Raw genomic sequence first — 15,917 nt, 5'->3', positions numbered from 1 at the left:
TTCGGAGAATACTTGTATCATTACTACTATTTCGAATCTATGTGATCATTCATGTGCACGTTTTGTTCAGTGGAACATATTATGGTACAGGATATTTCGAGGATCTACATTAACCTTCATACTCACATGCTGCACTTGAATTTCTATATTCAGATTGGTTTGGGACATATTCACTTAAACGGACGAAACCCCTACTCCAAAAAGTTCAAAGTGGCCAGCTTGCGAGCTTTCGTCTCACCAAGAAGCTACCCCTGTTCATCGGGATGGGGCTAGCGCCAGTGCTATCCATCAGTGCACGGATCTTGTGCTAGGCCCAGTCTTGCCAGTGTGCTGATAGAAGGTGAAGTCAGATAGCGGTGCTGTACCGCGGTACCTCTACTAAGCCTTGCGCTAGAGAAATATCTTAAGCCTTGACATCAATGACAGCTTCGTCTCTGGACTGAAGAAAGTCTTTCTGGTGTTCAAACTATCCGCAACCTAACTCTGAGTTCTATCGGCATTGGCAACTCCTCTATCCTGCTCACAACCATTTCCGGCTTTGCAACTCGAATTATAAACACACAATCTCCCAAAATGGATTCGGAAAGCGTCAAGCAAGAAGTCATCAAGCAGGTCCGGTCTCAGTACGCCATAACCAATGCCAGAGAACTGATCGAGGTACGAGATGGAAAGTTGTGCGCCTGCGTTAGTAGATCTATCAACTCACATTCGCATAGAAAATCAACGACCACTGCTTCCAAAAGTGCGTTCCCAAGCCCGGATCATCACTATCGAGCGGCGAGACCACCTGCTTCACCCAGTGCATGGAAAAGTACATGTCGGCATGGAACCAAGTCAGCTCGACATACGTCAGCAGGCTACAGCGAGGAGAGTAGATCTTTAAAAGACAGACATAACGCCATGACGAGGACCCCGAACCCAGCTTCTCTGTTCATATATACACAGTTCTGCCGACCCGGCTGATTCAATGTACAATACTTTGTATAAGTTATACCTTGGGAGGAACACCCTTAAAAAGGAATGATGTCCATTATAGAGGCACTGGAATAAACTGTACTATCACCATAATCTCAAGCTTCACACGGTAAAAGTGTGCATGAGACCAAGAGAGGGCACATACTACTCAGGGTTTGTTGCGATAACATTAATGGCTACAGCAGCAGTTCAAGCTTGGCATTAATTGACTGACTACAAGCCATTCTTCTTTGCCTCTTCTGCCGCTTTCTTTCGAGCCAAGTATCTCTCTTTGGCGCTAGAGATCTCAGTTTCGGTCTTTCGACTCTTTGCGGCACGTTCAACCTGCTCTCGTTCTTCCTCTTCTGCTTCAAGGGACCTCTTGAGCGCTTGTTCTAGCTGTGCTTCCATCATTCGTGATTGACGCTCGCGCATGGCATTCTTACCGCCTGCACCAAAGTTACCCCTCGAACTGCGGTCGTCTTTTTGCTCTGTTCTCTTCTCTGCCTGGCGAACTTCTGGCTTCTTCTTGGCTCCAAGATTTAGACCTCCTTTGAGCAATTCGCGCTTGTCGACCACATCGCCATCTTCGTTGATGGCTATTGAGCCACCTTTTGCATTGAGCTCTCTTGCTCGGTCTGTGGCGCTTGCGGTCGTTTCCTCCTTCGGCGCCTCTTCGTCCTCCTGAGGTCCGTTCTTTGCCCTCTCTTCGGCAGCCTTCATCATTTCAGCATGTCGTTGATCGCCCTGGTTCAGCAAGTCTTTGTAGAATGCCGTCATTCCGCCTCCTTTATTCTTGCGCGCCTCTTCCTCTTCCCGTCTCTTTTCTTCCTCTTCGAGCCTCCGGTTCTCTTCTTGTTGCATTTTGTAGGCCTCGGTCACAAATTTCTCCTTGTCTGCGAATTCCTCACCCTCAGCCTCGCGCTCCCGTGCAATCTTCTTTTCCTCGGCTATAAGTGCATCGCGCTTTCTGACGGCTGCCGAAGCTATGAGATTCTTCATGTATTTTGGCCGGCGCTCGGCATCCTCTTTTGTCGTCTTTTTCTCTGGTTTTATCGAGTCATATACGCCGTCGTAGTCGTATATCGATGGATCAAGCTCTTCGGCTGCCTCTGCGTTCCTCCGCGATTCTAGCGCCGACGAAAGATCGCCATACATGGAAACTTGCGGCTTCTTGGACTTGGGCGGTGCAGAAGGCGGCGCGCCAGGCCGGGCTTTCGACTTTGCGGCTGATTTGGCGAATGCTGTGGGCTGAGGCTCATCGTGATCCGAGTCTGAATCATCGCCGCCACCGAAAATACCACCTGGCCTCGTCTTTGCGGGCTGTGCCTTTACGCCGGGCTTCTTGGTCAAATTGAGGCCGTACGAAAGACCTGGCTTGTTCATGACGTCGGTTTGTCGTTGAATCCAACGTTGCTCGGTGATTACGAAGAATATAAATCAGACTTGCGGAAAGACGAGTGTTTAAATTTCCAGTAGAGTTGCTGCCAACCGTGTCGGAGTCTGCGGATTTGTATATACGAATTGGCCGTTTTGTAGCTGGTTCAGGTTGGTTGCTATCCCCCGGAGCTCTCGTTCCAAGCTTTGCCTTGAAATAGCAGCGCGTCCAAGGTGCTGGCGGCCCCACTGCAGAGCGGCAGGCACAATCGATAAGCCTTATCCGAGATCTCCAGGTCCCGCCTTTAGCTGTCTAACGTCATTTCGAGGTTTCCCTTCCATCAGTCACCACTCAACCTGGACACAGTCTCGTTGAAACGCGTAGTCTGACTTCTAAAAACACAAACCATGCTCCTCCCGCCATGACAACAGAGCCGTCGTCGCCCAGGAGGCGGCATATTTTGGCTTCCATCAACCATGCAGAGCCACCCTTGCCATCGGCAAAGGGGCCAGAGCATCATTCGCCTAAAGAGGATGTTATGACTGAAGAACCGTCTACGATAAAAACTGGCGAAGACGCAGCGCCAGAGTACCGCGAGCGCAAATCATCGAAATTCCGCTTCAAGTCAAAGAGACGATCGCATCGATCTTCGCGACACCGAGAACGAGGTTACAGTGATGATGACAAGGGTACTTCTCGGCATACTTCGACGCGGCGGCGGGATGACGCTGAGGATGCCAATGACCATGAGACAAAAGATCGAGAAAGCTCACACCGCGATACCCACCGCGATAGGCGCCATCGACACCATCACAGACACAAGCGGCGGCGGGAGCGTTCTAGAAGCCGTTCGCCTACACCCCCAAACCCTTATGGCCCCCCGCCACTGAGTCCTGAGACTGCCTTTCGGGAGTCCCTCTTCGATGCCATGGCCGACGATGAGGGAGCTGACTACTGGGAGGGTGTCTATGGCCAACCAATCCATGTATACTCGAATCAAAAGGCCGGTTCACAAGGAGAGCTCGAGCAGATGGACGACGAAGAGTACGCTGCATACGTCCGGCAGAAAATGTGGGAGAAGACGCATCAAGGGCTCTTGGAAGAGAGGGCAAGACAGGAAGAGCAAAAGAAACAAAAGGATGAAAAGGAAAAGGAAGCGCGAAGACTGACCAAGGAAATGGAGGAAAGTCTACGGCGTGGTGAAGAAAGACGAAAACGAAAGAGCTGGAAGGTCAAGTGGGACGAGTATACCCAGGCGTGGTCAGACTGGAACGGTACAGTCGAAGCCATGAGTTGGCCAGTCCTCGATGGCAGCCCATCCAGCATCAACAGCGAGAATGTCAGGGATTTCTTCATCAAAGGCCTTGACCCCCTCGAGATTGGCGAGAAGGAGTTTCTAGCACGGCTGAAAGACGAAAGAGTTCGCTGGCATCCTGACAAGATGCAACAAAAGTTGGGCGCACAGTTTGATGGGACGGTCAACCGAAATGTTACGGCAGTCTTTCAGATCATCGATAAGCTTTGGTCAGATACCCGGCCCAAGTGAAGCTTGTGAAGGGAGGAATACCCATTTCGAGCATCACGAGACCTTGCTTTTTGGTCTCATGTCCTGCAATTTTTAATTAAGCAAGATACCTGTTTGCAAATAAACAAAATTGTTATTCCATTAGTCGACCATGTTATAAATAGCTATGCGTGATGGGAAGTGAGTTTTCAGAAAATTCATTTTCTCTTCCCTAAATTAAAAATCATAATTGCCATCAAATTGAAGAAACAGGATATTGTACAAACTATTCCAGAGTGACTGCTGGCCTTTTATCCTCCAAAGAGTCGATAACTCAGCGCCTTGAGAAAAGAGAAAACGAAATTAATGCAAATGTTTATCGATTCTTACTCTTCTCCATCGCTGCTGTCTTCACCTTTCTCGGCCTTCTCATCCTCCTCTTGCACAGTGTCTTTTACGAGCTTGACCTAATTACGGCTGTCGTCAGTATCAAAGAGATTGTGAAGAGAAGAGAGGTGTTTGTCTTACCCAGGGTCCATGAATGGCACCTGTACCAGCTCCGATTAATATTCCCAAGCCCGTCGTCGGTATCGCCGCGATTCCTCCCACAAGACTGCCGACCACGGTTCCAAGACCGCCAGCTATACCGGCCCCAATGCCTGCTCCTGCAGCGCCGCCCTGAAAGGCCCCATTTTGCACTTTTTTTTGATCGAGTTAGTATCAGCTGCAAGCTATCCCAAGACACTTTTGAATGTCTCCGCCGCAGGAAACGGCGGAAAAAAGACATTAGATCCATGGGGAGGAAAATGGGACCATGAACTCACTCCGCCTAGCCGTCTTGATCAATTTCTTGGCCTTGGCCTCGAGCTCACCCGCCTCTGCGCGCAGCTTTTCGGCCTCTTCTGGGTTCTCCTCGGCGAGGGCCTCGGCCTGTTCGCGCAGCTTGACCGACTGCTCCTCCAGGTTCTTGGACTCCTCGAGCTTGGCCGTCAGATCCTTGATGAGCTTCTCCTTGGTTCCGAACCGGGACTTGCCCTCGGCCGACAGCTCCTGGCCCTCCACGGCCTCCTTCACGGCTTCCTGCTCCGACATGGCTGTGGACCCGGTGGCTTATAAGTCGTCGGATGGTGCCGGTGGCTTTGTGGCAATTTTGTCTATGTTTCCGTGGCACTCTCGCTATATTTGGTAGCAACGGATCTTACGGAGGTTTCAAACAATAATCCCTGGGAATAAAATGTTATTTTATTCTACTATCCCAGGGGAAAGGGTCGACGCCGTTTGACGACCGTCAAACTATCAAGACCCTGTTTCTTAACAAGACGGGCTGCGCTCCTGTGGGGCCGTCTACTATGACGTACATCTTATGATGGTCTACTGCACGTCTAAATCGTACCTCGAAAACAGGAGTCCACGTGTAACAGCGATATATGATTTCCATTGGCTGGTAACGCGGCAGGTGACCGGATATAAGGCAATAATTTATTTACTAGAAACAATTGCACAGGAACGAAGGGGAAAAGTTAGCAAGTGATACCAAAACGAGCATTTTAGCACTTCCCCTGCGTCGAGCGATTAAGAGTTTGTATAGTATGGATTGCCTTTGAGAAATTCTCCGTCATATTAACGGTAACAGTTCATATCTTTCACGGGTAATTTCGCATTATGTTTGAATAGAAATAATGAGCAGATATCATGTCCACATGTCGATAAGTACCTTAACACACCAGCTTAGGTAGTCATGGCCGACAATTTCGCGTGGAGTGAAGTATTCCTAAGCTTGATGGGATATATTTAGAATAATTCTTCCGATTCGTGTATTTTGTTACGAGAATTTTACCTCTATTGGTAATAGCTCTGTAAGAATAGTCATTGAACTATAACTTTGCTCCTCCTTCGGGTCCCAGAAGCTTGAGTTTCTGATGTGGTAACCCCAAGAACTCGTAGACAAAATGCCAGCTTAAATAGTGTCAGCCCATATTCAAAAGATCATATTCTTCATCGTCGTTATAAAGGTATCGTGATGATCATATTAACACTTACCGGTCACTTCCAAAGAAAGGCTCGCCGTGCCCCTTGTCATTAGTAACCCAAAGCCAAGGAGCCCCAAACGCTCCCCGCTTCAGCGCCTCCTCGACACTCTGCTTGAGCGCATCCTTCCACTGCTCCTCGCTAGCCGCCTTCATAATGGCCGCAACCTCGCTCTCGGAAAACAGGCGGTGCCCCCCTTCCTGGGCATTGACACTGCCGGGACCGCGGAAGCCCTTGGGCGCTGCGGCCAGGACCTTTGCCAGCACGCCCGCGTCGCTAATGTTCTGCTTCTCTGGACTCCAGAGCGCGTGCAGCAGGTAGTGCCACGTCGTCAGGTACGTCTCGCGCGGGTAAGTTGCCTTGACATAGTGCAGCGCCCGCAACGGAATCTGGGTCCGGGATATGGCAATCAGGTCATCGGGAAACGTGATCTCGGGGAGCCCGGCGGCCTTTTGGCTCCGGTCGCCGTCGTAAATGCCATATTTGCCTTTGGCAGGTACCGAGAACGGCGGCTTATTACCTGGGTTGGTGGGTCAACGACATGTCAACAGGGTCGAGCAAGATGTACCCCTTGGGCTGTCGGTGGAGTGTAGACCAACTCAATGATTGAAAGCGTTGAAAGGTTATAAATCATTTACCTGTTGCAGCATTGATGGCACCCAGGAGCACCGGCTTGATACTGTATACCGTCAATCATGAGACCAATATCAATCTCTCACTACATTCACACATACTCAATTTCTACACCATGCGCCTCGAGGGTCGACCATGTGTCGATCACCTGCTTGAAGGCTATGTAGCTGTAGAACGACACTGATCGGATCAATTAGTCATGGATGGAGACGATAAAGTGTAGGACTCATGACTTGCCGACGTCGAGATAAATCTCAATGCGACCAGGCATGATGCACGTCGAGACTGTATTGATTTGTGATCCGGTCGTGGGAATGTGTCTCTTGGCGTTGATGAACCCCCCTGGACACCGTTCAGGTAGTCCGAGCACGAATATCTGCAGTAAATGAGCAAAGAAAATAAGTATGGTATCAAGGCCCCCACAGTGATGTGAGACGAGCACAAAGTTTAATCCCAAGACAAGAAGGTTTACGCCTGGGAGCGGAATATGACACTCAAGTTCAGGTCGTATAGGTGTCTGCATTTGGGGTACCTCGGTTGCCGGCAGGGCGGCCCCACCATCACAAGCGCCGGGGCGGTACCCAGATTACTGATCGGGAACTCATCAACGCCGACGGTGAGTTCGGGTCTCTGTGCTACTCATATTCTGACCTTTGGAGGTATCTAAGAATTCAAAAGTTTCAGGGGCCAGGGCAGTACTATAACGTAGGCTTGGTTGTCGGCAAGATCATGTAGCTCATACAACAGCAAAAAATAGTCCGAGTTGAAACAGCAGACAATGGATTCCAAAAAAGTTGCCCTCATTGTAGGCGCTTCCAGGGGCATTGGACGCCAGATTGCTATTGATCTCGCTAAGAACCAATATGCAGGTGAGCTTTCTCAAGCACAAGTGACTCTGAAACAAAGACTCATTCTATATAGTCGTCGTCGCAGCAAAGTCAACCAGCGACGCATCCAAAGTCCACCCTTTCCCGCCAGACCCCAACTCCCCAGAGTCCACCATCTCTACAGTGACACGGGAGATTATCGAGGCGGGCGGCGATGCCGTGGCCATTGCCGTGGATACACGCGAGTACGAGAGCATTCGCAACCTCGTGTCCGAGACCATCCGGCACTACGGCCGCCTCGACGCCCTCGTGTATAATTCTGGGGCCATATGGTGGGCCTCGGTCGAGGAGACACCCTTTAAGCGTTTCCAGCTGATGCAACGGGTCAACATCGAGGGTCTATACGGCGTCGTGCAAGAGGCTCTTCCGCACCTCAAGCAACGTGGGACGGGAAGAATCATCGTCGTCAGCCCGCCCATTTACTCGCGCTTCTTCCGGGGCAAGACGGCCTACGCCATGGGCAAGGTGGGCATGAGCGTCCTGACCAAGGGGCTGGCCATGGACTTTGCGCGGCAGAATCTTGACGGCATGGCCATCACCAGCATCTGGCCCGCCGTTGCCATTGAGAGCGGCGCCACCAAGAAGATGACGGATAGGAATCCCGACGAAGCCCGCGACCTGCGCCGTGCCACTGTCTTCTCCGACGCTGTCCTGGCCATGTTGCGTGCCCCTGCCGCCAGCGTCAATGGCCGGCTGGAGCTCGACGAGGATTTTTTACGTTCCGATGCCGGTGTGACTGATTTCTCAAAGTACTCGGTTGTGCCCGGTGCGACGCCCCGACGCATCATGCCACAGCACTTGCCCACGCTCACCGTGGCGGAGCAAGACGACGAGGGCAAGAGGATGAATAGTGCGGAGGGCAAAGCAAAGTTATGAAGGAGGGATTGGCCAAGTGTCGGCACTGTCTCTTGTTCTCTTTCCTTGTGTTTTCCACCTGACTCTGAAGAACAGCTTGGAATATGGCCCGTGGAGGAAGCATCCCTTCACATTGATACAGATACAAGGGTGATGAGTCGCATGTGCATTACCTTGGTTTGTGGTCAGAATTGATTGTCTTTTGGCTTGCATTTAGTAGGAAAATTTCATCACTCTGGAATGCCAATCAAGGGGATACTGTTATTGTCAATTGTAATACGCAAATACATATACAATTCGTACGTACCCAGCCAAACTGGCCCGTCGCTTCCATTTTACACCTGAACTCCGTGGGTCTTTGGCCTTGACCCGCAATTCGCCCGTGTCCTTGAAATTATCCTGTAGACAAAAACCCATCACCACCGACATGCGCGACTAAGGAAAAGGGGAGTCCCCGCCTGCTGACATTATGTACAATGGCCATGATAATTCAAATCATTGCTTGATGAGGCAATTATAAAGCTAGCCGATTATGAACACACTCGTCAAAATCATTCGCTATTCGCAGTCTGGCTACCACGCAAACGTGCGTTCACCTTGTCTCGATGACCCTTGTTCTTAAGGTGAACCTCAAAGTTGATGGCGGTCATGTCGGGTCCTGGGGTGTAGAGCTTGCCAGGACAGTCGAGGCATCTGATGCGTGGGAGGAAGTAGAACTTGACGTGGGATGGTATCTCGCCTGGCGATGGCATGGGAATCTGCCCATTCGTTGTGGTATCTACTGCGCTATAACGCATCAACCCCTCAAACTTGTCATTTCCATACGTTTCCGTGGCTTTCCACGCGTTGAGTGCTTGATCGAGCCAGGCTGGAGTTGGGGGCTGTATTTTGTTGTAAGTATGCATTCTGATGATATTGCCAAGAAATGGGGTCAAAAGGGGGACATTTGAAAAGGGCTTCCGACTACGTTCAACCCTTTACAGATCATAGTGACTGCTATGATATCGAAATTGGGGGCCCTGGGAGTAACCCAGAGGGTGAGCAAGGGGTCTTACAGCAGGGGGTACAGGAAGTGCGGCCGTGGGAGCAGGAGCTTCTACACGGCTGATTTGTCCGGGGGGCGGAGCGTCTGGGCCGGGTTTTACTGGAGTCGGTGCCGCGTTGTTTGAAGATTTGGGTGTAGACGGGGGAGGCGGCATGCTGCTTGAGGCAGCAGCACTCGGTGCTCGGGTATGGGCCATTGAGGGTGTCTGAGCTCCCGATGGCGTGCTATGTTTTGTTTTCTGGTCGCGGAAGAACTTTCTAAGTTTGTCCTTTCCAACCTTCAATACGACAAGCATTTGCGAAGGTTCCTCGGTCATCTCTCTCGTTAGTTCGCGGCCAAATCTCCGGGAAGTCCTCGTTTCGTGATGATGCAGCGTCGCTTCGGGTGTTTCAGAGCGCCCGATATTTGCCATACGAGAGACAGCAGCCGAGGCAGCACCGCGCATTCCCCTTGTTCTGGCAGTTCCTTGCAACTGCAACGCTGCTGGCGAGTCGGGGGAGGAATCATCGCTGTCTTCCGAATCAGAGAGATCATCCCGCGCACCGCGTCCCTTGCGGCCAGGAGCTGTCCCGGCAACTCTCTTGTACAAAGTGCTGTCGTCAACATTGGTGACGCCACCAGGCAACACAGACGATACAACTAAAGTGCGAATCGTCCTCTGCCGCTCCTTGAGATCGGGTAAAGAGGGACCTCCTCTCCGATTCACTGTTGCGCGCTTTTGGCGTCGCTGTTCTCGCTGGAAGATAACCTCGTTCTTCTCCAATTCCTGCTCAGACAATTCATAGAGGTATGGCGAGTAGTCCTTGGCTTGTTGTTGCGGTCTGAAGACGTTGGGCAACGGCGAAGGCAGGAATGCAGCAACCAAATCAGGGTCTTCTATCGGGCGACCGTCGAATGGGTGACCTATGCTGTATAAGCTGCGGGTGAAGAGTTGAACCTGTTCGCGGATACAATGCGCAATGGCTGTGACGAATTCTCCGCTAAGCGACATCTCTTTGGCCATGGTCACAGCAAAGTCCTCGGGCGAGTTTAGCGGGTTATTGATGTCCCACTCGAACTGATCCACAAGAGTGAGTTGACCGATGGTGATGTTGAGTTTGATCAAAACGCGCATCTCGTCATTTTTCCAAGCGGAATATGGTAGCTCTGGGTCTAGAGCATCTTCGTCTGAAAAAACAAACGGATAGAAGTCGTTGAGCTGTTCTTTCACCTGCATGGTCACCTGGTCATAGACAGGCTGAGCAATTGGCGCTTTAAGTCCCATATCCTCAATGAGCTGCATGGCAAAAAGCTCTGGGGCCGTAAGGCGCTCGTGAAAATTCCACGTAAACGTGTCGCGCAGGCGAATCTTGTCCATGTCAACGTCCACGCGTATGGGCACGAGTTCTTCATGCTGTTCCGCCTGCTGCTTCATATCCTTGCGTTTCCATTTTAATGCAGGAGTTGTGCGCTTGCCAGGCCGCGGCTTGTGCTGGGGATATAGCAGTCGTGCTGGCCCCCCAATCTCTGTCCGGCCGTTGCCGTAACCGCTGTAGCCCTCGCCATACAGGCGCGCGGGCGGAAACCACGGGCGGTACTCGTTCCGGACCAGCTTGTAGTCGGCAATCTTCTTGTAGCTATCCTTGTTGTGGTTGTTGAGGCGTGTCTGATCGTCCACAATGGCAGCCGCGTGTAGGTGGTCCCGGGTGATGTACTGGTTTATGAGAGTCTGCTTGAAGGATTCCTTGTCGCGGACCGGCATGGCGGTTGGGTTTGCGTCAGGCGCATCGGGCTTGCCATTGGGCGTAGAGGTGGATGAATGCTCGGATTTGGCGTTGGATGTGGATGACGATGATGCAGCTGCACCGCCGGTCGTGGTGGCACTAGAAGCCATCTCGGAGTCCTGCTTGGTCGCCATGTGAGAATTGGCAGCGGGTCGCGAATCGATCACATGTAGCGACCGCAGACGGGCGATTGTGCCAAGTATCGGCGATGGTCAGACAGCGAATGCGCAGGGCGATGGGTTGCTGTTCTGGTGGGCTGCAAAGTCGTGACTACTGATATTGGGGCAATGCGGCGAGCGGGTTGGCGAAGATGGTTTTTGGAGGTCGCGATTGATTTGAAAAAGAGCGGCCGGGCTGTCGAATGAACAAGCAGCTTTGGGGACTCTGCCACGCGATTCGCGCCAGGCCTTGCCTATTTCGAGACAAGTACTTGTTTCCAGGCGGTAGCTGCCGCCAAAGGGCAAGTACATGAGTGAACTGAGGAAAGGGGGGACGTGCGTGCTAGATACCTTGGCCCTTGGGTCAATCAAGTACTCTGTACGATATAGGGATTCCGTGCCATATACAACCAGCAGACAGCTACCTGTCCCATAAGCATGTCTTTTGAAGAAATAGAGAATCCCCCAAGTGTCTACATAAATCAGCTTCCAAACTATCTTGCTTCAAGGAATTCCATTAATGGTATCGTTTTCTCTTGCATAAGGTCCACGGGTATGTCTTGCCTGTTCCCGGATGACGGTTTTAAACGGCAAAGTTAGCAAGACCTAGCATCTGCCTAGTCCCGACTCGCTTATTTGCCTCTTGTCAGTTAAACACAGACTAAATATCAAACATAATTGTTGAAGCAAATGGCGGGCAAGCACGAGTCATGAAATAGTTCAATTTGTATAGCCAATACTCTCTATTGCAAACAATAATGTGGTGTCTGTGTCTATATACCTGTGTATTCCTTGAAGACTACTAGGTATGCATCTCAAGCGAGGCGCATTCGTGGCCAAGTCTGGCTCGATGTACTACCGAAAGATGTACTGTGCAATGCCACAACAAAGTCCTGAGTTATAGCTCTCATTATTTCATGGTAATTCCTAAGTCGAGTTTCAAAGCTTCACCAAATTACGATTACAATTTCCAAAATTGTACACATCTTGCCACCGTGCATTCCATTGCTCAGGTGGCTTATTCAAGACACAGAAAATAGGTTACATCATGACAAACAAGGACTGTATGCTTCATATTCGTCTGAAAAATTAACATATCTATACGCCTTCATCTTTCATCAATGTTTGATATTTATATGGAGCTGATATATAGTATCAATATGCAGTCCAAAGCCGTGAAGTAATGGTTTGCTCAGCACTTCATGTATATAAGTTTTTTTTAAAGGAGAGTAAATGTCTATATGCACAAGTAATATGCATTCAATCTGTATTGACACAGGTGGATATGAAACTAATCTTCTGTTTGTCTAACTCATTATTTTATAGATGCGAGAGCTCGCGTGCTGGACCTGTTACCTCGCCATCAAAGGACATCGTGGACTGTTGCTAACCGATATCATACACATGCGGCAACTCTCCAGCCCCTCTGTGCAAATAAAGCAACGAATAACAATCTGATCCAGACTGGCCAGCGGGCCGGCCAGAGCTGAGGCTTGCTGAGAGTGGAACTCTCCATCCTGTGGTCGCAGTGGGCAGAGAGAGGGCAATGGGCAGACGTCACCAGCTCGGCAAGTACCTTGTCTTATTATTACCAGTGCTTGTACTTTCCGGAGCAGCGCGGAAATGGACTGGAACCTGCCCAACCTGTGACCTACCTGCCTACATACCTGACCTAGGTACGGTACTGCCCGCGACGCTCACAGAAACTAAGCTCCCACACAATTGCGGGGCAAATAAAGCAACAATAATGCAAAACCAAAATCCAAGAGGACCAGAACCGGACCACCTTGTCCATCCGTCTTTTTGGGCCTTTCCTCTCATTCACCCCTCGTTGACCCCGTCATACAGGATTCATTTTCCCCAATCCAATTCACTCACTTGATTTGACACATCACAGCCGTCAAAATGGCCGACAAGGAAGTTATCGGTCAGTATATACCCTTCTGTCTATCGAGGACTGTCCGCCCGAGTCTACATACGCTTCATTCTGCCCTCCACCCCCACCTGGGCATAGCTTGAGAAACTACGAAGAACTACCCCGCCATTGAATCACATTCTTCCGGCCTGCTCTGGCTGCCATGCCATGACATGACACGAGTCGGTATCGACGTGACAAAGGGCAAGGAGAGCTAGCTAACCCATTCTGCCCGTATTTAGACTACAGTCTGAACAACCCAGACACCCTCACCAAGTACAAGACCGCTGGTGGCATCTCCGAGAAGGTGCTCGCCGAGGTCTCCAAGCTCATTGTGCCTGGCGAGAAGATTGTTACCATTTGCGAGAAGGGTGACAAGATCCTCGAGGAGGAGGTTTCCAAGGTCTACGCCAAGACCAAGTTCAAGGGTCAGTCTCTCTGCTGAACCTGGCGGCTTCAGCGAGCGCGCCGTTTTCCCTTCCCCGTTGTGGTTCTCCAGCTCACGTGCGTTGTTCAGGTTTCGCCCACCCGACGACTGTCTCCCCTGCCGCCTTTGTCACGCCCTACACTCCTCTTTCCTCCGATGAAGCCGAGGCAAACGTGACCATCCAGGCCGGCGAGCCCATCAAGATCCAGCTCGGCGCTCAGGTCGATGGATTCGGTACAATTGTCTGTGGAACCGTGCTCGCTCAGGAGAAGGGCAAGGAGTCCGAGGTCGTCACTGGACGTGAGGCCGACCTGGTTCTGGCTACACACTACGCCAACGAGCTGCTCCTGCGCCTGATGATCCCTCCTGGAACACTGACCTCCGGTACCGACGAGGAGAAGGCCAAGGCTGCCAAGGAGAAGGCTCCCACCCAAGCCAGAATCACTGCTCTCCTAGAGAAGATTGTCAAGACCTACGACTGCAACTTGGTTGAGAGCACTACTTCGTGGTTGTTTGGCCGCAACGAGATCGAGGACAAGAAGAAGATTGTCCTTGCGCCGAGCGAGGGCACCCGTGGTGATGGTACTCCTGAGCTGGGCGAGGTCTGGGGTGTCGAGATTGGTGTCAGCTTGGGCTCCGGCAAGGTCAAGAAGTTCGAGAACAGAACGACGCTGCACCGTCTTGCCAACGAGAGCGGTATTGCCAAGCGCCCGTCGTCCAAGAAGCTGCTACACGACGTCAAGACCAAGTTCCACAAGTTCCCCTTCAGCTTGAGGCAGCTTGAGAGTGAGCGTGACGCCAAGCTCGGTGCCATGGAGTGCACCCGTAACGGCTTCCTCCGTGAGTATGAGGTTGTCGGTGACAAGGAGAACGCCCCCGTAGCCCGCCTGCTCACCACTGTCGGTAAGTTGAATAGCGCCTAGATAATCATGAAGAGGCAATACCAAAACTAACTCGCTCCAGCCATTACCAAGAACGGCATCACCAAGCTTGGTGCCCCCCCTGCTCTGGACCTGGACAAGTTCCAGTCGGACAAGAAGATTACCGATGAGGAGGTTCTCAAGATCCTTGAGCAGCCCCTGGCAAGGAACAAGGGCAAGAGCAAGAACAAGAAGAAGAAGAAGCCCGCCAAGAAGACTGCCAAGAAGGACGAGGAGAGTGAGGAGGAGAGCGACGACGAGTAAAGATATCATCCAAGTACTAAGGACGAAGACGTACCTATGCCAGGATATACTCTTTGGGGTTTCAAGCTGTGATGAGGAGTCACGCCTTGTAAATACCAAAATACTCGGGCAAGTTTGGTTCTGATCGTCGAATCACTCAAGGGCCGCATTTGATGGGCGTTGCTTTCTTGCCGGCCTGAGCATTTTCGTACTTTCACGTACTAAGGCTTTACTGGAATTCGGCCGATCAACCAACTATTAGCCCAGATAGAGTACTACAGCCAAAAAATGATCAAAGTGGAAAGCATCTGGCATTTCTTTCTCCTTATCGCAGCAAGCGAATGTTGTTGGTTTGTCGGGATCTCTCTTATACAGCCAGATAAGCTGGCCATGGTCGGTGACATCTGGAACTAGGTGATGGAAGTTCGTTGAGGAGGCCAAATTCCACAGCGTGACGTTGTATTTGCTGCACCCTTTATCATCTGAACTATTTCGCTCACGAAGCATCAGACCAAGTTGGCTTGGAGAAGTTGATTGATTTCATGGCCCCCGGGAGAATGGAGTTTCTTTATGCTACGAGGGAATAGTTATGGAACAGATGAACAAGAAGGGACAAAAACTGGCCATTGCATTGTACAGTTTTCCAATCATGGCGGTGGTTGGTCACCTCGTCAATGCTCCAAGGTAAGGCGCGCATGATCCACGCGGTACGCGGACGCCTCGGGTGACAGGTCTGTCGAGCGGCAGCAAGTCCAAACGAGGAAGAAAAAAAAAAAGAATGGCTTGCCGCGAAACGCCCGCCCAACCCGGGCACACTTACACGTGGGCAAATAGAAGACGACACATAGAAAAACAACACCAATATTAAATTGGAAAATCAATTACAATTTTCCCCAAAGAATCATTTTCCAAAATAAATCAGAACGCGAGAGCATCGCGTTTTTTTGTGTGGTGAGACGGGGGTCGCGAGTTGCGGACCCTCCAGGAATGAATGGACGAGCCCCCATGTCCTAGCGTCTCTCCGTGTGCCACTCTTGGATTTTGGCACTCCCATACTCTCCCATCCTTCGCCGCGCGCAAGCAACGTCAGGACGCGCCGACAATCCGTTAAAACGGCCATCGGCAGGGGCGGTAAGTGAATTTCGTCCTGAATACGCAACAAGATCGCGAAACTAAGTGTGCAAACAGGCGCGAAAAGAACGACGAC

General features: G+C 51.1%; 8 protein-coding genes across 8 annotated transcripts; 4 read left to right on the top strand and 4 right to left on the bottom strand.

Moving 5' to 3' along the window:
• Positions 1–573: 573 nt before the first annotated feature.
• Positions 574–875, top strand: PFICI_07534 (Mitochondrial import inner membrane translocase subunit TIM13; the record flags this gene model as incomplete). The annotated part of the gene is made up of 2 exons (XM_007836115.1): positions 574–657; positions 717–875. 2 exons carry the CDS (start codon positions 574–576, stop codon positions 873–875), a joined length of 243 nt encoding a protein of 80 aa, XP_007834306.1.
• A 313-nt stretch (positions 876–1,188) lies between these two features.
• Positions 1,189–2,340, bottom strand: PFICI_07533 (uncharacterized protein; the record flags this gene model as incomplete). Its single annotated transcript, XM_007836114.1, has 1 exon — positions 1,189–2,340. One exon carries the CDS (start codon positions 2,338–2,340, stop codon positions 1,189–1,191), a length of 1,152 nt encoding a protein of 383 aa, XP_007834305.1.
• A 413-nt stretch (positions 2,341–2,753) lies between these two features.
• PFICI_07532 (uncharacterized protein) lies at positions 2,754–3,878 on the top strand (the record flags this gene model as incomplete). The annotated part of the gene is made up of 1 exon (XM_007836113.1): positions 2,754–3,878. One exon carries the CDS (start codon positions 2,754–2,756, stop codon positions 3,876–3,878), a length of 1,125 nt encoding a protein of 374 aa, XP_007834304.1.
• Positions 3,879–4,222: 344 nt separating this feature from the next.
• Positions 4,223–4,928, bottom strand: PFICI_07531 (uncharacterized protein; the record flags this gene model as incomplete). The annotated part of the gene is made up of 3 exons (XM_007836112.1): positions 4,223–4,303; positions 4,365–4,534; positions 4,661–4,928. 3 exons carry the CDS (start codon positions 4,926–4,928, stop codon positions 4,223–4,225), a joined length of 519 nt encoding a protein of 172 aa, XP_007834303.1.
• Positions 4,929–5,710: 782 nt separating this feature from the next.
• PFICI_07530 (uncharacterized protein) lies at positions 5,711–6,768 on the bottom strand (the record flags this gene model as incomplete). The annotated part of the gene is made up of 5 exons (XM_007836111.1): positions 5,711–5,792; positions 5,877–6,384; positions 6,503–6,543; positions 6,599–6,664; positions 6,731–6,768. 5 exons carry the CDS (start codon positions 6,766–6,768, stop codon positions 5,711–5,713), a joined length of 735 nt encoding a protein of 244 aa, XP_007834302.1.
• A 507-nt stretch (positions 6,769–7,275) lies between these two features.
• On the top strand, positions 7,276–8,260 carry PFICI_07529 (uncharacterized protein; the record flags this gene model as incomplete). The annotated part of the gene is made up of 2 exons (XM_007836110.1): positions 7,276–7,366; positions 7,419–8,260. The coding sequence occupies 2 exons, from the start codon at positions 7,276–7,278 to the stop codon at positions 8,258–8,260; spliced, it is 933 nt and encodes a 310-aa protein (XP_007834301.1).
• A 530-nt stretch (positions 8,261–8,790) lies between these two features.
• PFICI_07528 (uncharacterized protein) lies at positions 8,791–11,181 on the bottom strand (the record flags this gene model as incomplete). Its single annotated transcript, XM_007836109.1, has 2 exons — positions 8,791–9,120; positions 9,295–11,181. The coding sequence occupies 2 exons, from the start codon at positions 11,179–11,181 to the stop codon at positions 8,791–8,793; spliced, it is 2,217 nt and encodes a 738-aa protein (XP_007834300.1).
• Positions 11,182–13,110: 1,929 nt separating this feature from the next.
• PFICI_07527 (uncharacterized protein) lies at positions 13,111–14,731 on the top strand (the record flags this gene model as incomplete). The annotated part of the gene is made up of 4 exons (XM_007836108.1): positions 13,111–13,132; positions 13,363–13,548; positions 13,638–14,450; positions 14,511–14,731. The coding sequence occupies 4 exons, from the start codon at positions 13,111–13,113 to the stop codon at positions 14,729–14,731; spliced, it is 1,242 nt and encodes a 413-aa protein (XP_007834299.1).
• Positions 14,732–15,917: the final 1,186 nt, after the last annotated feature.

This window comes from Pestalotiopsis fici, assembly GCF_000516985.1.
Source record: "Pestalotiopsis fici W106-1 unplaced genomic scaffold PFICI_Scf_5, whole genome shotgun sequence".
Lineage (NCBI taxonomy): Eukaryota > Fungi > Ascomycota > Sordariomycetes > Amphisphaeriales > Sporocadaceae > Pestalotiopsis > Pestalotiopsis fici.
Note: the sequence above shows the minus strand (reverse complement) of the source record. Positions and strands in the feature narration are given on the sequence as shown.